This window comes from Equus asinus, chromosome 2 (genome assembly GCF_041296235.1).
Source record: "Equus asinus isolate D_3611 breed Donkey chromosome 2, EquAss-T2T_v2, whole genome shotgun sequence".
In the NCBI taxonomy this organism is placed as follows: Eukaryota; Metazoa; Chordata; class Mammalia; order Perissodactyla; family Equidae; genus Equus; species Equus asinus.
In genome coordinates, this window is record NC_091791.1 from 181,998,446 (window position 1) to 182,020,629 (window position 22,184).

A 22,184-nucleotide genomic window follows, 5' to 3' on the forward strand; every position below is an offset into this window, starting at 1 on the left:
GGATTGGGGAGATAAAGCAGGAAAAAAAAGAAAACAAGATTGGCAACAGTTGTTAGCTCAGGTGCCGATCTTTAAGAAAAAAAAATTTTTTGGTATTCTTTGTGGTTTTCTGTAGATAAGATCATATCATCTGTGAATAAAGATAATTCTACTTCTTCTTTTCCAATTTGGATGGCATTTTTTTTGCCTAATTGTTCTAACTACAACTTTCAGTACTATGTTGAATAGAAGTGGTGAAATCTGGCGTCCTTGTCTTATTCTTAATTTTGGGAGAAGGCTTTCAGTCTTTCAACATTGAGTATAGTGTTTGCTCGGGGTTTCCCATCAATATCCTTTATCAGGTTGAGGAAGTTCCCTTCTAGTCCTAGTTTTTTGAGTTTTTGTTTTTAAATCATGAAAGGGTATTAGATTTTCTTAAATCCTTTTTCTGCATCTATTGAGATGATCATGTTGTTTTTTTCCTCTTCATTCTATTAATGGGGTGTATTACACTGATTGATTTTTGTATATTAAACCATCCTTGCATTCCTGGGATAAATCCTGTTTGATTGTGTCCTATAATCATTATAATTTGCTGCTGGTTCAGTTTGTTAGTAATTTTTTGAGGATTTTTGCATCTATATTTATAAGGAAAATAGTCTATAGTTATCTTTTCTTGTAATGTCTTTATCTGGCTTTGTTATCAGAGTTATGCTGGCCTCACAGAATGAGTTAGGGAGTGTTCCCTTCTCTTCTATTTTTTGGAAAAGTTTGAGAGAGATTAATGTTAATTCCTCTTTAAATGTTTGGTAGAATTCACCTTTGAAGCCATTTATCTAGTCTTAGACTTTTCTTTGTTGAGATGTTTTTGATTGCTGATTCAATCTATTTGTTTATTATAGGTCTGATCAATTTTTCTGTTTTTTTCTTGGGTCAGTTTTAGTAGTTTACATGTCTTTAATTTAATTTAATTAATTAAATTTTTTTTTAAGGTTGGCACTTGGGCTAACTTCTGTTGCCGACCTTTTCTTTTCTTCTTCTCTCCAAAGCCCCCGAGTACATAGTTGTATATTCCAGTTGTAGGTCCTTCTGGTTGTGCTGTGTGGGATGCTGCCTCAGCATGGTTTGATGAGTGGTGCCATTTCTGGGCCCAGGATCTGAACCAGCAAAGCCCTGGGCTGCCTAAGCAGAGCGTGTGAACTTAACCACTTGACCATGGGGCTGGCCCCTACATATCTTTCAAAATGTAATTCCTGACATTTATACTCAGTTTTGTGAGCCATTTTAAAATTTTTAGACTATTACTTATATTTAAGTGGTCTCAGGGGCTATTGCTGTGGTTGAGTGGTTAAGTTTGTGTGTTCTGCTCTGGCAGCCTGGGGTTTGCTGGTTTGGATCCTGGGCACAGATCTAGCACTGCTAATCAGGCCATGCTGTGGCAGCATCTTACATAGATGCACTAGAATGACTACAGCTAGGCTATACAACTATGTACTGGGGGTTTGAGGAGAAAAGAAAAAAAAAGAGGGAGTTTGGCAAAAGATGTTAGCTCAGGGCCAATCTTACTAAAAAGAAAAGCAAAGAAAAGAAAAGAAAAGCTTTAAATAAAAAACAAAAACAGGGCCCAGGCCAGTGGCACAGTGGGTAAGTTCACGTGCTCCACTTTGGTGGCCCGGGGTTCGCCAGTTCAGATCTCAGGCATGGACCCACGCACCACTTATCAAGCCATGCTGTGGCAGGCGTCCCACATATAAAGTAGAGGAAGATGGGCAAAGATGTTAGCTCAGGGTCAATCTTCCTTAGCAAAAACAGGAGGATTGGCAGCAGATGTTGGCTCAGGGCTAATCTTCCTAAAAAAAAAAAAAAAAAAACAGAAACAGAAACAAAAACAAATAAATGGTTTCATTGCATACCACTGTTACTTATCTCTTTTTATACTTTAGCTTCCCATTTTTGAGCCCTTACAGTCATGTATTGCTTATTGATGGGGATGTGTTTTGAGAAATGCATCATGAGGCAATTTGGTTGTTGTGTGAACATCATAGATGTACTCAAGGGGAACAAAATTTGCCACCCCAAAATGTGTTTCTTTAACGTGAGGATTATTTTAGGATGATTACTTTTAAGAAACAAAAGACTCTGAAAGTCTTTTTTGTTACCTCCTCCTTAACTGTCTAAAAGAATTTGGATTAAAAACCCTGTCTCAGGAAGCAAGATATCACCTTAGCATAACATGAACTAGGTGGTAGACAGGGAGAAACCTAGAAAAGCCTGTTTGCTGGGCTCCTTTCTGTGTTCTTCTGTTTCTGTGTGGCCAAATACTGTTTTCCAAACATTTGCTCCTTTTCACATACTTAGGAATTGCCTTCCTTCTCTTGAATTGCCCAACTCCCCCCTCCCCCAAACGTCATATTTGTCTAACTAAGGATGACTTTTAAAGTGAGGGCTTCATCCATTTTGGTGAGTTACTCAGTTTTCCTGGGTTTCTCCTGTGTATACAGGTTATTAAACTTTTGTTTGTTTTTCTCCTGTTCATCTGTTTTATGTCAATTTAATTCTTAGACCAGCCAGAAGAACGTAGAAGAGTAGAGAAAAATTTCTTCCTCTCCTACAATACTTACACAACCTAGATGGTATAGCCTACTACACACCTAGGCTATATGGTACTTATCTTATGGGACCACTGTCATATATGTGGTTTCATGTTGACCGAAACCTCGTTATGCAGTGTTTGACTATAACTGCATCTTCAAATAATTTTTCCAAAAGTTCAGTTCATGTGTGGTGTTTTCTGAGCTGAGTATATCTGTGATCCCCACTGAAAAGGAGACATGCAGAGTTCTGAGCCAAGAAGGGAGGATGTCCCTGTCTCTACTTGGTGTAGCCTCATTGTCAAGGAGTTCTTTGTGTCTCTCAGCCTCCTAGAGTCACCTGTGAAAAGTGTTCCTTCAGCTCTTGCCTGTAGCAACATCTTAGGACCAAGGGCCAGTGTCTGAGACAGATTCCACTGTCTTCCTAATCCAGCCCACCTTCCCACTGTTGTCCGAAACGCTCTCTGTATTTCCTGCCCAAATTGGCCATTTGGGAGCTCTGCCCAGCAGGTCATCATTTGCTTCTGGAATATGTCAGAATACTGTTTTTTTGGTTACACACTCAGACGTCTACTATATTTCTAGTATTTTACAAAATATGTTTAGGTGTGCTTTTATTTTCACTGATTTTTTTCCTGGAACATGACAATACAAACCTTTTTAACTACCTACACAGCCCCCCACCCCACACTCTTTGGAATCAGTTAAATCTTTTTCTATCAAGCTACTGACTTTTGCTTGTATTTCATTTACTTTTGTCTTCAGGAACATCAATTCTCCCCATGTGTGTCTCAATTTTCTCTCTCTGATTTTGTCACTATCTTGACATTGCATTCCCCCTCCCCTTTGGTCATTTTCCTCTACATTTTGGAAAATCTAATCATTTGTCCTCTACCTTATGATTTAATTTCCTTCATTAAAAAATGTTAAACTCTGCTTTTTAATATATATTTAAAATTTCAATACTATTATTGTTTATTTTCCTTTAAATCTTCTTATTTCATTCTAAGTTTTATTTTCATCTTGCTGCTTTTTCAACTCATTCTCTTTACATACATTTCTGCATGTTTCGATAGAATTCATATCTTCTTGGATCTTTTGAGCACATCACATAATTTATTTAAAACTAATTCCTTTGAGATTTCAGGTGTTGTTTCCTTTTCCTTACCTTTCAATGGTTTTCTCGTAGGCCTTCAGTTGCCTTTTTCTCCTTATTCATGAGCTGAGTATGTTCTGTAAAGTCTAGATGTTTATGAACTGAATGTGTTTGTGGACACCTTTTACCCTGTGCTGTTTCCTGGAGCCCCATCTATTGGGTGGGTTGACCTGTCTAGCTCTGAGTCTTATTCCCTGCTTCCAGCGAGCTTTCACCATGGAATCTCAATTTCACTGTGGTGGAATCTTCTTCAACAGCCATGGCGTGTTTCTCAGAAATGTTGAACTAATGAAAAGCATGAAAAGCTGTAGGTTTCTTTTTGTACCATTTTGATTCCCTTATTTATTTTACTATATATTTTTTACTTATTTTCTTAGTGACTACCTTTGGGATTACAATTAACATCTTAACATAACAATCTGGTACAGATTCATATCAACTTAATTTCAATAATGGACAAAAATTTTGCTCCTGTGTAGCTCTGTTTCCCCTCTCTTTGTGATTCTATTGTCATACAAATTACATGTTTATACATTATGTATCCATCGACATATTTATAATTATTACTTTATGCATTTGTCTTTTAAATCAGATAGGAGAAAAAAGAGTTATAAACAAAAATTCATTAATATTTTATATTTACCTATCTAGTTACTTTTACCAATGTTCTTTATTTTTCATGTGTATTTGTGTTATTGTCTAGTGTTCTTTCATTTTGGTATGAAGGACTCCGTTTAGTATTTCTTGTAAGGCAATTATGCTAGTGACAAAATCTTTTAGTTTTGTTTATCTGGTAATGTCTTAATTCCTCCTTCATTTTTGAAGGATAGTTTTGCTGGATTTAAGAATTATTAGTTGATGTTTTTTTCTTTTAATATTCTGAATATGTCATCCCACTGCCTTTTGGCCTCCATGGTTTCTGATGAGAAATGAGTTGTTACTCTTATTGAGGATCCCTTGTGTGTGATGAGCTCCTTTTCTCTTGCTACTTTCAAGATTCTTTGTTTTTCAATAGTTTGACAGTTTGCTTATGGTGTAGTTAGCTTCTAGGATATGTAGATTAATATATTTCATAAACTTTGGGGAGTTTCCTGCCATTATTTCTTCCAATATCCTTTCTGTCCTCCCCACTCCTGGGACTCCCATTTTGCTTGATGGTGTCCCATAGATCTCTAAGGCTCTGTTCAATTTTCTTTATTCTTTTCTCTTTTAGTTCCTCAGGCTGAATAATCTTAATTGAACTATCTTCAAGTTCACTGATTCTTTCTTCAAAGTCTGTTCAAACTTGCTACTGAGCACCTTTATTGAATTTTTCATTTCAGCTAATGTATTTTTCAACTCCAGAATATCTATTTGGTTTGTTTTTATAATTTCTATTTCTTTATTGATATTATATATTTAAAGAGGCATTATTATCATACTTTCCTTCAGTTGTTTAGACATGGTTTCCTTTACCTCTTTGGACATATTTAAAATAGGAAATTTAAAGTAGTAGATCCAATGTTAGGGCTTCCTCAAGGATCGTTTCTATTGATTGCATTGTTTCCTGTGTTGAACCATACTTTCTTGTTTCTTTGCATGTCTTATATACTTTTTTGTTGTAAACTGGACATATAAAATAATATAATGTGATATTTGTGGAAATCAGAGGCTCCTTTTCCCCCAGGGCTTGTTATTATTGCTGTTTGTTGTTGCTGTTCTTGTTGTCTTTTACAAAAATTTAGTGACTTGCTAGAATCAATTTTGTAAAGTCTATATTCTTTGTTGTGTGTGGCCTCTGAAGTCTCTACTTGGTTAGCTTAGTGTTCAGGTAATGACTGAACATAGATTTCCTTGAATGCCTGCAACCAATGTCGCTCAGCTTTTGCTGAGGAGTTCTTTTGTGTGTTGGGGCACACCTTCAGTGCTCAGGCAGGCAGTTTACCATTCTGTGTTAGCCCTCACTTTTAGACTGCCTAGACCCTCAAGGTGAGCTAGAGGTGAAAACTTAGAGTTTCTAGGTCTTTTCTGAGCATTCCACAGCCTTTGGCATGCACATCAATGTATTGTAAGCACCTGACAGTTAGCTTTTTTGATTTTAATGTAAGTGCCTGACATTAAGCTTTTGATTGCTGAGGTATCCACTTTGCACACATCCATCTTGAATAAATGCATTGCCAGCTACAAACTAGATAAAGATCTAGGCTGCCCCACTCATGAAGTTCCTCCTTTTGGAAAGCTTTGTTTGACCTGGATACCTGACTGTTTGAATGACTGCTTGCTTTTCCCTTCCTGCACTTTAATTCCTGCTCTTATTTTTTAAATTCACCAATAGTGAACCTGGCCCACCTTCTCAACCCCAATAGAAGCAGAATTCTGGGTCTGTGCTCTTTATCTCTCTCTCATTCTCTGTGTCTCCCTGCAACCTTGCTGTGTGGCCCAGGGCATGCCATGTACCCTCTAGGACTTGTAAGTAATAAACTTTGTCTTTTCAAAGTTCCCTGATTGTTGTTGCTGAGGTGTATCTTGTAATCATAATAAGAACCACAAGGGCTAGCCCAGCCACAACACTGGCTCTGGTTGGGGAAATGTCTGTGGGGGCTTGCCGCAAATAGTATGGGCCCAGGTGAATGCCCACAGACATTTCTGGCTGACAGTATTACTTGGTAGGCTGAGATTAACCCAAAACAATCAGTCTACACATTCACAGGCCTTAAAGTCACTAAAATATTTATTTTATTTTCACCTTTATTTTTCAAGGCTACTGCTTAGCTAGACAGCAGAACATGGGGGTAGGGCAAGTTAAAACACTAAAGTACTCACTCTTCCTACTGAGATCCATTAGTCTTTATTGAATAAGTGCTCCCTGGCTTGCTATAAACTTTTCAACAATATGAGACGTGAAAATAAACAGGAAAATTTGGCCCATACACAGAAAAAAAGCAATTAAATGAAACTGTCCTTGAAGAAGCCTAGGCATTGGACTTACTAGATTACAAACACTTAAAGTTTTCATATACTTTTGTCTGTATACTTGTCTTATTGGGTGGGTTAGAGGGTCTGTTTTTGGCTATTCTGATGCCATTTTATTGACTTTTTCTGTTCAACATAATGTTTTTGAGATTCATTCATTTCATTGCTTATATTAGCAGCTCATTTTCATTTTGAGAATGGGATCTTTTTTTTTTTAAAGATTGGCACTTGAGCTAACATCCGTTGCCAATCTTTTTTTTCCTTCTCTTTCTCTGCAAAGCCCCCTAGCATATAGTTGCATACTCTAGCTGTAGGTTCTTCTAGTTCTGCTATGTGGGACGCCACCTCAGCATGGCTTGATGAGTGCTGCTAGGTCCGTGCCCAGGATCCGAACTGGTGAAACTCTGAGCTGCCAAAGTGGAGTGCGTGAACTTAACCACTCAGACTCAGCCACTGGGCTGGCCCCCAAGAATGGGATCTTAACTGATTATTGCTGGTGTGAAATTTTATTTATTGAATTTGTTAGATATATTTATTACTTCTATTTTGGTCTGATACTTTTTCAGCTGTTTTCTTTTCTTTTCTTTTTTTTTTTTTTGAGGAAGATTAGCCCTGAGCTAACATCTGCTGCCAATCCTTCTGTTTTTGCTGAGGAAGACTGGCCCTGAGCTAACATTCATGCTCATCTTCCTCTACTTTGTATGTGGGATGCCTGCCACAGCATAGCTTCACAAGCAGTGTGTAGGTCCACACCTGGGATCTGAACCAGTGAACCCCGGGCCACCGAAGCAGAATGTGAAAACCACTGGGCCACCAGGCTGACTCTCAGTTGTTTTCTTTCTTCCTCCAATATGTGGTCATGTACTCTATTAATACTGACATTTTTGTCTTCTCTCTTATGTTACTTTTACAACTTATTATTTTTTTCTTGTTGCATTGAGTCTGACCTGTTTAATGTTTTATTATGAAATACAATATTTGGTGCAGGAATCTGCAAATATCTCTTGTGGGGTTGAGTAAATTTTCTTCTATTTCTAGTTACCTTTTACTTAGAAATAAGTGTTGAATTTTTTTTTTTAACGATTGGCCCCTGAGCTAACAACTGTTGCCAATATATTTTTTCTGGTTTTTCTCCCCAAATCCCCCCAGTACATAGTTGTATATTTTAGTTGCGGGTCCTCCTAGTTGTGGCATGTGGGATGCCACCTCAGCATGGCCTGATGAGTGGTGCCATGTCTGCGCCCAGGATCCAAACCGGCGAAACCCTGGGCCTCCAAAGAGGAATGTATGAACTTAACTGGCCCCCTAAGTGTTGAATTTTATTGATGATTTTCCTCAGCAGTTATTTACATGATCATATGAATCTCCATTTTAATCTGTTAATCTCATAAACTAGCAATGAATTATCCATGCAGTTTTGGGAAAAATTTCTGTGGTCAAGATGTATTGTTTCTAAATAGGCTGAGTAATTTCATTTGCAAATATTTTAATTGGGATTCTTGCATTTATGTTCAAGTGAGGTAAACTATAGGTTTCTTTACTGAGATATTTTTATTCACCCTTGACATTGTTTCCTTACCCACACAAAGTGTATTGAGAAATTTCTTTAAGGTATTTTTATTATGAAATATTTCAATTATAGAACAAGTACTCACCACTCAGATTTTTCAAAATTTAATATTTTGTCATATTCACTTAAGACTGTTTAAATAAATGAAAAGTTACAATTAAAGTAGAGGCCTCCTTAGTACCTCTTTCCAATAATTCCCTCCCTCCTCCAATGTGACCAATATCTTGAATTTGGTGTTCATTATTATCATGTTTTTATATCATTTCCTTCTTCTTGAAGAATTTCCTTTAACATTTCTTGTGATGCAGATTTGATAGCAATGAATTTTTTTCACCTTTTGTTTGCTGAAACAGTATTTCACCTTTGATTTTGAAAGATATTTTTGCTGGATATAGAATTCTCTGTGGACAGTTGTTTTCTTTCAGCACAGATACACTAAATATGTTGCTTCATTGTCTTCTCGCTTGCTTAGTTCTGGCAAGAAGCCTGCAGTATTAGTTTGTGGTAATTAGTCACCAGTAGTTCTTTGTTTCTTTGTGCTTGATGTTTCTCTGAATGCTTATAAGATTTTTCCTTTGTTACTGGTTTTTATTATTTCAGTTATAATGTACTTGGCACACTGTCCTTTGTTGCTTGTAGTTCATGGAGCTTCTTGCATCAGGGTTCCTATAGTTGTCATGAAATTTGGAACATTTTTGGCCATTTTTTTGTACAGATATTTTCTGCTTCCTCCATACCCCGCTTTCTGGGACTCTAATTAAATATATATTAGGGCCGGCTTGGTGGTGCAGCAGTTAAGTTCACATGTTTCGCTTCTCTGAGGCCTGGGGTTCGCCGGTTCAGATCGTGGGTGCGGACATGGCACCGCTTGGCAAAAGCCATGCTGTGGTCCCATGCGTAAAATAGAGGAAGATGGGCATGGATGTTAGCTCATGGCCAGTCTTCCTCAGCAAAAAGAGGAGGATTGGCAGTAGTTAGCTCAGGGCTAATCTTCCTAAAAAAAAAAAAAATTAAAAAAAAATAGATTGAGTATTTGTTCATTTTGTTTCAGTTTTTATTTCTCTCTGTGATTCATTTTGTATGGTTTCTACTGCTATGTCTTCAAGTTAACTGGTATTTTCTTCTGCAGTGTCTTCTCTACTATTAATCCCACTCGGTGAAATTTTTATTTCAGATAATGAATGTTTTTTTTTTAAAAGGATGTTTTAAAGATTTTTTTTTCCTTTTTTCTCCCCAAAACCCCCCAGTACATAGTTGTATATTCTTCATTGTGGGTCCTTCTAGTTGTGGCATGTGGGACGCCGCCTCAGCGTGGCTTGATGAGCAGTGCCATGTCCGCACCCAGGATTCAAACCAACAAAACACTGGGCCACCTGCAGCGGAGTGCGTGAACTTAACCACTCAGCCATGGGGCCAGCCCCTCAGATAATGTATGTTTTATCTGAGGTTTTACCTTGTTCTTTTGTTTGGAACATGTTCCTCTGTTTCTTCATTTTGCTTGACTCTCTCTGTTGGTTTCTATGCATTAGGTAAAACAGCCGCCTCTCCCAAACTTGAGGGAATGGCCTCATGTAGGAGATGAACCTTGTTGTTCAACCCTCCTCCAGCTCTTGGTTGTCTCTCATGCTTTTGTGACTGTCCAAGCAGCCTGTTTTATTTTTAATAGCTCCCGGTATTTGGGGGTGGGCCAAGACCAGTCATTGTCCAAAGGAGAGGATCTCAGTCAGCACCTAGATTCAGGCTGATTGGAAGACAGACCCTCGGGCAGTAGCTTTTAAATAATGCAAATGTACACAGTCCTGTGGGACCACAAGCGTAAGCCCCACTGGCCACAAGAGCCAGGCAGTGTAGAGGTATCTGGGCACCAGACAAAGGTATGAGTTCATTTCTGGAAAATACCAGCCAGCTGGAGTGAGGCAGAGAGAGAGAGCAAAAACTGTGTCGACAAGTCTCTGCTCCCTGAGAGCGCCTCTGTCCATAGACCTCTATAAGTGTGCCAAACCAGAAGCCTGCCCCTCAGGCCGAAGCTCCTGGACAAGCAAATAGGCCTGTTTCCTAGGAAGACTGGGGTGTGTTTCAGTCTGTTGTCTGTGCAGTGCCCTGGGGGTGGCAGTCTGCCAAGAACTGTCTCTCTGTTGTGACAGTCCCACAGGACCCAGGAACGTGAGCCCTCTGGCCTCCAGTGCCAGGCAATCTAGGGGCATCCCCTGGGTGGCAGCTGCAAAAACTGGGTCACCAGACAGAAAAACCAGAGCACCAGATGCATGTAGAAGCTCCCCTCTGGGAGATACTGCCACTCTGGAGAATGGCTGAGGGAGAGCACGAAGATGGCACCCACTGGCTGGCTTGAGGCAGAGGGGGAGTGCACAGATGGCTCTGGCTGAAAAAATAAAAAGAAGAAAAAGAAAAAGAAAAGAAATTAAAAAACAAAAAAGATGGTGCCCACCACCTGCATCCTTACAGAGTATCCCGGCAGACCGCTGCCCTCTGCCCAAATTAGGTAATGAGTTTCTTTCACTTAAAGTCCGGGCGCTTTTCAAAGGGCTGCCTCTGTGCTGGGCCCAAGGGCAGGTGAGTCTGAGTGCCAGCCCTTTAAGAGCCCAACAGCCCCCAGCGGTCTTGTGGGCATGAACTGCATTGGTCCTCAAAGTCAGATGTTTGGGGGGCTTGTCTCTTAGGTGCTGGTCTTAAAAGTCGGGGTGCCCAATGTGGAGTATAAACCCTTCCCTCCTCAGGGGGAAGCCCTAGGTTTTGAATGCCCTCGCAGTGCTGGGCCTCTGAGCACGGGGTAGGGTTTGTGGCGAGATTGTGTCTCAGCCTTTCCTTCTTAGTCCAGTGTGGTTTCCCACAGCGCCAAGGGGTCACTCTGCCACTGTTTAGGTTTGTTTCAGAGGAAATTGTTTGGTACACAGCTGTAGACTTGGTTTATCCAAGGGTGGAGGCGAGTTCAGGATGTTCCTACCTCGCCATCATGAATGGAGCTCCATAATGTATATCCTATCTAGATGTCCCATTTGATTCTGTTTTTATATTTTACATTTGCTCCTGATTATGTTTACATCTTTGAACATTTATAATACTTCTATTAGAAGTTTCAAGATCTTTCTCTGCTGATTCCAGCATCTCTGTCATTTCTGGGTCTTTTTCTATTGATTTTTCTCCTGGTTACGTGTCACATATTCATGCTTCTTCATATGACTAGTAACTTTTGACTGGGTGCTGAGCAATGTGGATTTTACATTGTAGAGTACTTGATTTTGTTGTCTTTCTTTAAAAAGTTTTGGAGTTTTTCCTAATAGATCAGCTTGATCTTTTCAAGTATTGTTTTAAAGTGGTGTTAAAGTTCAGAGAAGCCTCTACTCCAAGGCTGGTTTAGCACTACTACTAATGTGTGATCTTTTTGAGGTTTATAATGAATGTATTCAGCATGTCTGGTGGGAGATCTAATGACTCCCAGTATGTCTGAGCTCTGGGAATTGTGGCTTACCACAATTTGGTAATTTTTTTCTCTGGCAGTTTTTGTTTGTCTGGCCTCATGGGTTTCATCATTGCTGGAGCCAATCGGTATTCAGCCAAAGACTCAAGAACCCAATGCAGATTTCTGGAGCTTTCTCTAATCGGCTCTCTCTTCTCTATAGTGTGCCTTACAAAATCTTTGGTTTCTCCTCGCTCTGAATTCTCTCTCTTCAACTAGTGAGATTCCCGGGCTCTGTGTGGTTTCCCCCTCTTTGTGTTGTGGTCTGGAAATTCTGTGAGGCAGAAATCTGGGGAGATTTAGCTCTTAACTTTTCTTTCCCCCCCATTCTCTTAGTCATTATATCCTTGCACTACCTGTTATCCAATCCTAAAAGAGTTGTTCTTATATTTTGTTCAGTTTTCTCATTATTTATGACAAGAGGACAAATGTAGAAGTCAGTGGCCTCAGTTGGATCTTTTTAATGAAGCAAAGAAAAGGTAGAAAAGCAGAGTTTGAAAGCACAATGAATGTTCATATCTTGCTGCAGACATTACTTACAGGCTAGAGGAGAAAGAGCCCCAAAGAGTCATGTAGCTGAATGCCTGTTTCAAGGATGATAAAACTGAGGTGAAGGGAAGCAGAATAACTTGCCTGTTGAAGCCTGGTCTGTGACTTTACAGGTTGGGCAGAACCTGAGTCTCTTTATTCCTATCCGTTGTTAGACATTGCATTGTGCTATCTTCTTGCCACTTCAGCTGAGAAGAGAGTGTATCATAGCAGTTAGCATTAGCAATGATAAAAATGACACCAACAGTTACACCCATTAAAAATTTAAGTATATTCATATTTCTTCTTGCTCTTAAACTAAATTTTAGTTTTGATTTTATCTTTCTTGTGCATCATGAATAGCAGTGTTTTACATCTGATTTAATTTTACCTAATTGTCCTATTAAATCTGATGATATATCTATAGAGATTGATAATTTAAAAAACCATGAAATTGGAATAATAGATGAAATATTTTTATTGTATATTTTTTCTGTATTTCTTATTTATTGCACAATATTGAAAAGCTTATTTTTCCCATTCAAATATTCCTCATTTACTGCCTTATATTGACTTACATTTTACTGCATTGAATAATATGCCTCAATGATTTTTTAAATTGTCATGGTTCTAATTTTTTCTTTTCCTCTTTCAAGGAAATTTCTTCAACGGGAAAAATGCACTGGCATAAAGCATCTCAAGCGCAAGCAGATCAAGGATTACAGATAAGTATTCAGGAACCTCAAATGATAATCTTTAACAGAAATCCTCCTTGCTTATATTGAAGTAATAGTCTGCCTCCTGTTGCTTGAATCTTTATCTGGAGAGTCAAAAAAAATCTCCTCTGATTTATTCTAGAGATGTGTTTGGCTGTAAGCACATCTAATTGACTACCACATTGGTAGTCTTGGCTATTTTGGCTCACCGTTGCTGCCTATCATAGACCTTCTGAGCTAAGGTCTGAAACTCTTTTCAGAAGGGAAAGATTTTAACAATTCTTCTGGTCCAGAGACATTCAGATCTAGAAGGTAGTTGGAGAATTATTAATAGTTATGAGTTTATAAGAAAGCATCACCTTATTCTTTATTTAGCTAGAAGAATTGTGAAAAGCATTGACAAGGGGAGAATTTTGTAGAGAAACATGGACAATGGGTGACAGAAGTTTGTTTCAGAAAGAAAGCTTCCTTTTCATCCATCATTGGCAAAATACTTGTGGGATTCAAAGCAATCTGGAACATTGTCCCTGGGGATGGGACGTGTCTGCCTGTATATAAATCTACGCTTATGTAAAACAAATGATGGCACGATGATCAATTCCTTTACTAAGAACTTGTAAAATGATATCATTAAATAGCAAGCTTCTTTAGTTCCTGAAAATATGATGCCACATACGTAAAAATTCAGATCATACTTCATTTTAAGGATAACATATTATGGTTAGAAAACATACAGAATCTTTTCTTTTCACAAAAGCCACAGATCCTTTAGAGTTACTACAAACATTTGAACTACCAGAGTTTTGGATGCTTCTGTGTTGAGGCCATGTCTTTTTCCCCTTTGCATTCTTATCACCCGCTTCAGGACCCAGCAGGCATGGCACTAATAGCCATTCGGTAAAGGTAGTGGATAAATCAATTTTGAAGCCTTACCACATACCCTATGGGCTTAAAGCTGACATCTAGGGTAGCTGTGTCTAGTTGACACCATTTACAGATAGATATCAAAACCTCTGGCCTCTAAGCTTCTGAGAGGTATAGTAAACAAATACAAGATCAGTTAGTTTTAGATAAATAAAAATTTTCATTAATAGAATAAATTTGACTTAATACCATTCACTACATATTCATGTAAAGTATAAGTAAAGATACCATGTTGAAGGAAACTATGAAAAATGCCAATTATCAGGTACCTAGCTTAGATATCATCGTAATTATTTAAAATAAAAATTTAAACAAAAATATTGATTTCTTTGTCATTCTGTGGGAAGCACAGCCTCAGCTTTGACATTTGCGAGCAATCACTGGACCTCTTCTGGCCACTGGCTTTTGGTGAGGAAGCTTACAGCTCTTTTAGAGGTGAAGAACCTGTTAACTTGATGTGTGGTGGTGGTAGAAAGGCTCCTCCGTGTATCTTTCATTCCAGACACATGTTTTTGGGTGCCTACTCTGTGCCAGAGATTAGAACTCTATCTTTCCATCCTACCCATTCCTTAGACTTCTAGAAGCTTCCTGGGCTGAGATTTGTCTGGGTGGTACTGGCCAGCATGCTCCCATTCCAAGAGGGCCGGCTCTTTCTAAGCGGCACCGGCACCCTACCCACAGATGGTGGGGGCTTCAGTTGTGAACATCTCAATGCCACATGCCAGAGGTCTCTTAGTTCTTTGATGCAATTTATTTTCTTTTTTAAAAAGAGCATTCTTAGTGGAATGACTTTTCTTCTTGGATACCCACCATTTTAAATGTAATAGTTTTTGAATATCACAGAGGATTATTTCCTCACATACTTATCAAAAAAATCAAGGAATTCATTCATTGTTTTTCCTATTATGTGGCAGGCATTGTTTTAGATGTGGTTGGCACAGACAGAAAAGGCAGTTCTTGCCCGTGAGGAGCTTATTGTATGGAACAGGCCACTATATAAAGAGACAAAGTACAATACTGTTTAATAAATATTCTAATGGAGACTAATTACATAGTAGAGAAAACATTGATATGATTTCTTTTCATTTATTTATTCATTCACAAATAATTGCAGAGCATCTACAATGCACTAAGTGCTTGAGATATACAAGATAGGTGGGGCACAATTTGTTTTTTCACTTTAAAGTATTAAGGTACTCAAACTTTTTGGTCTCAGAATGCCTTTAAACTCTTAAAAAATATTTTAAGGACCCAAAGGAGCTTTTGTTTGTGTGGATTATATCAACCAATGTTTACCATGCTAAAAATTAAAACTGAGAAAAATATGAAATATATAAAAATATAATATTCATTCATTAAAATAATAATAAGCCAATTACATGTTAACATAAAACTTTTTTTAGGGAAAAAATAGTATCCACAACAAAAGAATTTAGTGAGAAGGGTAGGATTATCTTACATTTTTTGCAAATCTCTTTAATATCTGGTTTAATAGAGAGCTAGATTCTCATATCTGCTCTGCATCCAATCTATTGTATGTGCTCTTTTGATTGAAGTCTTGTCTCATACAGATTAGAGAAAGACTCATATTTTAGTAGGCTTTTTACATTGTTAGGGATACTTTTTCTTCTTTGTTAATACAGCAAAAGTCCACAACTGGTAGTTTCTTAAAGATTGGTGGTGATGGGGAATCTAAAACCAGATAAATAAATTTATTGTATATTATTACATTAAAATTCATTCATCTGCCTTGTTCTTTGAATGGATCTTTTACTCCTGCATGATTTTGTAATCTCATGCATTAATCATTTGAAAAGTATTAGTTCACTGTTTTACCCAGCACTACTTTTCCATCATCAGTGCAAATGTCAACACAGTGAAAAGGGCAAATAAGCCTTAGTACTATTAGGAAAATAGTTTTGTATGTTGCAGATCCCCTGAGAAGTTCTTGAAGACTGTCAGAGTTCGCGGACTACACTTTGAGGACCGCTAGTCTATTGAATGGAGGAGGAGGAGGGCAGCAGGTTCAAACACAGCTCTGCTACTTTCAGTGTGACCTCGCACAGGTTGCTTAATATCTCCAAGCTTCAGCTTCTTCATTCATAATATGGGGCTACAAACAGTTCCTACTTCATGGAGTTGTGATGAAGATTAAAATTAGATGAGATAATGCTCATATATGTTAATGATTATGATTATGATAATGATTACTTAGACAATTGTAATATAGTGTGATCTATGCTAAAATAGAGGCAGGCACAGAATAGTGACAGGATCAGAGAAGGCTTTGTGGAGGAGGTGAGGCTGGGCAGAGTCCTGAAGAGGATCATTTGCAGCTGGAGGACTACATTTCCCTATCCTTAAGCTTTTCTTCCTCCATTTTCTATTTTGGAGGGTGGTACCTTCATCTATTGAATCTCCCAAACCAGAACCCTGGGAGAGTGTGTTGAGGAAGCCGGGAGCAGAGAAATTCAGAAGAAAGAGAGGGACTAACAGTGCCCAAAGCTATGGAATGTAAAATGAATGAGTTTGTCATAGGTGGACAGTATAGGGCTCATAACACACATTACCCCAGTGGATCTATTCTGCCATTTTATGAAAAGGATTTCATTAACCCCTTTTAACCAATGAGGAAAATAAGGCTAAAAAGGGCTAAGTACATTGACCAAGATCAGACGTCTATTAATTGAGAGATCCAGGATTTGAATTAAGTCCTATTTGATTACAAAGCTCTTACTCTTTCCCCAGCACCATCCAGTAGCTTTATAAAAGCGTCAGCTCCAGATTAAAGTTTTGTTTTACAAACTTAAATTTCTTGCTTTGGCCCTCCCTTCTCTGTTGTGAACAAAGAAACATAGTATTTGGTACTGTGTGCCATCTTTACCCTTTATTTTACTTATTAGCAAGTAAGTGTATCGAAGAACAAAGTGATACAACTGCATTTTCAAGTCGTTTTCTAGAATTCAGACTTTTATGGAAGTCAAGCTGGTTTTATTAGTCAGACTGGTTTTATCACCCACTAATTTGAGGCAGTGAAGTTCTCCCTGCCATGCTCCATAATCCCAAATAATCTTGGTTTAAAAATGAATAATATCCAAATATGGCTGTAAACATACTTTCTTTAAGACTTGGTGAGATATAGATTAAATCAGTGAGACATTTTTAAGGAACACGAAACAGGTGTAAGAGTGATATTTTGTCAGAATTTTCATTTGGGTTTGGGATGGAGCTGGGGTTGTCTGGGAAGTCTTCTTGAGGCTTCTGGGTCAGCTCTTCTCTGAGGACCTGAAGGCAGGCTCCTGGAAGAGCATCTGGCCAGCAGGAGTCTGTTTCTCAGGACCGAAGAACCTCAGGTGGGGCAGGGTCAGCCGTTTCCGTCGGCCTTGGCTCTGTGAATGTGGAATGGAGTCAGGGTCAGACTGGAGTTTTGTTATTTCTTCAGAGTTGGTGCATGATAACTGTGGGGTGGCTATATTTTCCAAGACAAGGGCTGAGGAAGATAATTTGCCAGTCGTTGCATTTTTCTTAAGTCAGTTTGAGTTACTTTTTCTCAATCTTCTGAGGAAACTTCCTACCTCTGCTTAATTTCAGTCATGCATTTTGGTAATCATTTTGTTGTCAGAAAATGCTGTATGTCTTAAAAACTTTGGAAGGACCAATAACAAGAGCATTCTTGTACCTTTACGTTTTCCAGCAGAAGGTGCTTGAGGAACTTCCTGAGGGTGTACCAAGTGTTTTGCAGATTGAACAAGAGGATATATTTGAATGGGGAGTCTCAGAAGCAGAAAGCCTGCTATTTAAACCTCAGGAAACTTTGGAAGTCCAGCCAGCAGATGAATCAAGTAAACCTTTGGAAGATGAGGCGCCTGCAGGTGACTCAAAAGCAGCCAAACGGGTATCTTTAAAGGTAAAACACTATTTATGTTGGAAACGGAGTTATGAGAGTTGAGGATGCGCAGGTGTGAAGAAGTGGGTCAGGCAAGGGCCGATGCAGGGGGTGGGGGTGGGGGTTCACCCTGGAAAGGACCTTAATATGCCAATTGCTTATTTGGCAAAAGGGGACATCCTTTTTTTTTTTTGTGAGGGCTTTTAGTCGCAAACCTATTCGCAACTCTGGGGTGAGAAGACAGCTTCTTAAAGAGGGATGGAACCTCAGTGCTTTCAGAAATTGACCCAAGAGTTTTCCCGTTAGCGTTGAGGGAATCGGGAACTGCAGTCCAGGGACCAGGACGCAGTGAACCTTGTAGTTTTTAGAACTCGGCCCGATTTGGGTTTATCCTAACCCCTGGGTCTTTTCCTATGCTGAGAATGTTTCCCAGGTTCATTTTACTTATGTATCATTTAAATAATTTTTACCATATTTGCGTATCACCTGATTACTATTTGCCTAGTACTTTTCTTTAATTTGAGTCACCTTTTGATTTAAATGAGTTTATTTAAAAATAGGCACATTATTATTAGGATTTTAAAAAAGCCATTTTCCCCTGAAATACAACATATTATCCTGATTATCACCAGGGATCTTTGCCTCTGACTGATTCACATGGATACCACTTCTTGCCTAGACAACCTTCCTGGTCGGTCCCTCTCCTTTTGGGTCCCCCTCTCCCCACCAGTGACCATATTCCTACTGTGCTTCACCCAGGTCAACTGGCCGTTACCAGTTCTTCAACTTTTGCCCCAAACTCTCCAATCTGAAAGCTTGCATTTATCTGTGGCCTTCCTCTTCCCTTGCCTTCTACATATAATCAGTCTCCAAGGCCTAGATTCCTCCTAAACATTATTGCTTGTAATTTTTCTCTTCTCTTTTCCAGTTGTCCCCATCATAGTCTGGGTCCTGGTGACATTATGTCTGTATTAGTGAAGTTGGCTCCTGGTTTTTCTTCATTTCTCAAGCCCTACTTTCTTAGGCTCATCTTGCATGGCACTAGCATATTGATCTTCTGAAGATAATAGGTAAAAAGGAAGATCTGCAAGTCATAGTTGTTCAGAGAAAATCCACCACTGCCATCAGGGAGAAAGGACTTATGCCGTGATTGGTGATCAACTTTTCAGAACTCCTGTTGTCTTTCTAAGGCATGAACTTGGGGAAGTGAAGTACGTCAAGGCTAAGTGAATCCTCTCATTGCTAACTACTCTAGGTGAATCCTGTGTGTTAAGCCGACACCTTATGGATGTAGACACCTTAGAAAGCATCTTTAAAGACTATGGCATCTTGATGAGAAATTGTTAGGCTAGTGGGCACAGGTAGGGTTTTAATCTATTCTTCTACATAAACATTGGAATTATGGAAATAAAATGTGTGCATGAGAGACAAATGGTTGGGTACTAAATGTGTCAACGAATGAAACGGACTTTCTGGACAGGGGTTTAACCACCACGGCCTGTCAGAAACTTAAATCCCACATTAGAAAAGTCCCATAATGTTAATTCTTTTGGTTTGTATGGCAGCTATTAAATATTACTAAGAAGTTATGCAAAATTATTTATTTTTGGTAAAAAGAGGCAGTCCTTTCCTAAGGTAGCTAGAATATATTGAGTGTTTACCATGTACCAGCCACTTTGCTAAGTGTTTTGCATGTAATCTTATTTTTTCCTAATAACAACCCTATTATCACCCTCATTTTATAGTTGAAAAAACTGAGTCATAGAGAAGATATGCAAAGATAGGCTGAAAAAAATGCCTAGGGAGGGAGTGTCCCTCACAAAACTAGGAGGGATGGTTTGATGAGAGAGACTTGGAGAATGGGTTAAGAGGGTTCTAAATTCTAAACTGAAACCAGAGTGTTTCTAGTGGTGGAGAAGAGAATGCCTAATAAGACTTTATGGTTTATTGTTGTGGGATGCTGTGGAACACATCAGAAATGCCGTAGAAAACAGCACTGGAAGTGTCCCCTGTGACTCATCCCACCAAGTCTTCACCAAGTATTTTGTATTTACTTATTGTGTTAACATCTTAAGATCAGTTATTATCCATGAACTTTACCGTGTTTGGATATTTGAGGCCATAAAGTTAGTCTCTAGCATCTCTGGCACAGGAATGAGGAACAATATACTCCAGCAAGCCAGGCCAGACTGGGGGGACAAGAAGACCGCTTTTGACATAGCTAATAGGGCTAGCACAGAGGTGTGATAAAGGAGCAATGCGGGACTTCCACTGCTCAGATATGTGCCAGAAAGTCTCATTCAGCAAAAAAGTAGAGAATTTGATCAATCCTTACTTTACTGACCATTTCTACTCTTAGAAGCCCATTAGTATAATAAATGTTATTAGGACTTTAGTCTAAGTCATGACCAAAAAGAAGAGAAATTAGATAATGGTGACTCTATGAAGAAATGACTGACACAAGAGCCCATGAGCAGATTGTTGAGCATCTTAGGAGGGCTAACGCTCAAAAGTGTGTAAAAAATATAGATATCATGTGTCCTGAGATTCTAAATGGAAAGAAGTTTAAGAAATGTGGGGTGCCCTAAATTCCCTCAAATTTTCACAAAACAATTATGAGTGATCTATCGCATTCAGAGTTTTAAAAATATACAAAAGATGAAAGAAGAAATACATATCCATAGATAAATATAAAAGTTGCATGTGGCTATAAAAATTATACCAAGAAGGTTAACATCCAGAATGGGTTGAGGTCTGTGAATAATGCTAAGAATAAAAAAGTATTTTTTTCAGGTTAGTTTTGGAGCAAAGAGAGAAAAAAGAAAGGATAACCCTGTCTTTATGGATGAAGAGTGTGATGACAACAGATGACAGAGTGGCCTTAATTTACTTTTGGAAAAATGTTCAGGTTTTAAATAGAAAGATGACAAAGAGAAAAGGAAGCTGATAAACTCATACTTTTCTTCTCTCAAATCTGACAAGGAGAATGAGCTTCAGTTTCGAAAGAAGAAAAAAAGAATTGATAAAAGAAACTTGAAGCCCAAGATTGGTAAAAGATGCCCCATCCCATTGGCTTGGATAGATGGGTTTCAGCCTGGTTGTGCCCCTGTCAGCAGCAGCTTTGAGGAGCTGCTGCAGTGGGAGAGGTGCTAGAAGCCCAGAGGCTAGCAACTGCAAATCTGAATTTTATTTCTTTTAAGGGTAAGGGTTATGGTTTCTGTAATCTATGCATTGGTCTTGGACAAAACTCCTCAATGATTAAATGAATTGTTAAAAGAATTTTGTTTGAACCTTTATAAGAGGAAGCAGAAATCACTTGGAACCAGCAGAGTTCCCTAAGGACAGGCCATGGAAGACCAACCTTGTTCGTTTTTTTTGAATCACTATATTGAACATTAGAAAAGTGTTAGACACGGAGTTCAACACAAGAGTACCATGGTGAAGAGCCCAGCATACAAGAAAACTCAATAAACTTTAGGTATTGTTATTATCCTTTGGGTTTCAGCAATCCATTTATGGAAGCCTCCCAATGACAGTTTTGTAGACAAGATTGTGGTCAGGGTAACAGCTAGATGGATTTTTAATTAGTTATGCAAAGGATGCACAATTAATCATGACAGTCTCTAGTGGACTGCAATAGGACTGTGCCCGGTTTGGCAGATTTCCTAATAATTTGGATGAGAATATGGAAGATTTGCTGATTAGATTTGCAGATAACATCCAAATGTGACTAGTAAGGGTTGGTTTGTCAAACCTCAGATGAAACTTAATTGGGATAAATGTACGCATGGCCCTTGGGTCCACAAACTAAGTGCATAGATAGGGCATGACATGACTTAGAGCAAATGTGAAAAAGACTTCAGGGTTTTAGGCTACAGTTTAGTTTTGCAATAAGAAGACAAGTGCAATCATAGTTTGTGTTGATTGACAAATACCATAAGAGAGGATCATCTTTCTCCTGCTTGATCTGATCATATCACACCTCAAATGCTGTGTTCAGATGTGGGTGTCCAAACCCAGAAGAGGCACTGACAAATTGGAGACTGTTTGGAGGAGAGCATTCAAGGTGACAAAGCACAGTACTTCAAAACAGTGTCATGTAAGGTAGAGTTGAAGGAACTGGGGATGTTTATATGGGGGGAAAAGCAGGCCCAAGGGAGTCAAGTATATTCAAATATTTGTCTGTCAAATGGGAGAGAGCCATATTGTGCCTTTATGATCCTGAGGTTTGAACTGAGATTAGTGGATGAAAGTTGTTAGGTTCAATAATAAAGAAAAAAACAAACAAAAATTCTAACAACTGGAAGAGTTTCAAAGAGAAAGTGGCTGCCTTTGGATGTATCCAAGTCCTCCGTTCCTGGTCTTGTTCATGTCAGGATGGATGACAATTTGATGGAGATAGTGTAG

General features: G+C 38.6%; 1 protein-coding gene across 1 annotated transcript in view; it reads left to right on the top strand.

Annotated features, from left to right (window-relative positions):
• TTC6 (tetratricopeptide repeat domain 6) overlaps nt 1–22,184 on the top strand; it is a 183,417-nt gene that overhangs the window by 38,005 nt on the left and 123,228 nt on the right. Inside the window, exon 5 of the mRNA XM_070520038.1 lies at nt 17,586–17,798. Coding sequence (XP_070376139.1) covers nt 17,586–17,798 — 213 coding nt within the window. The remainder of the gene's footprint in view (nt 1–17,585; nt 17,799–22,184) is intronic.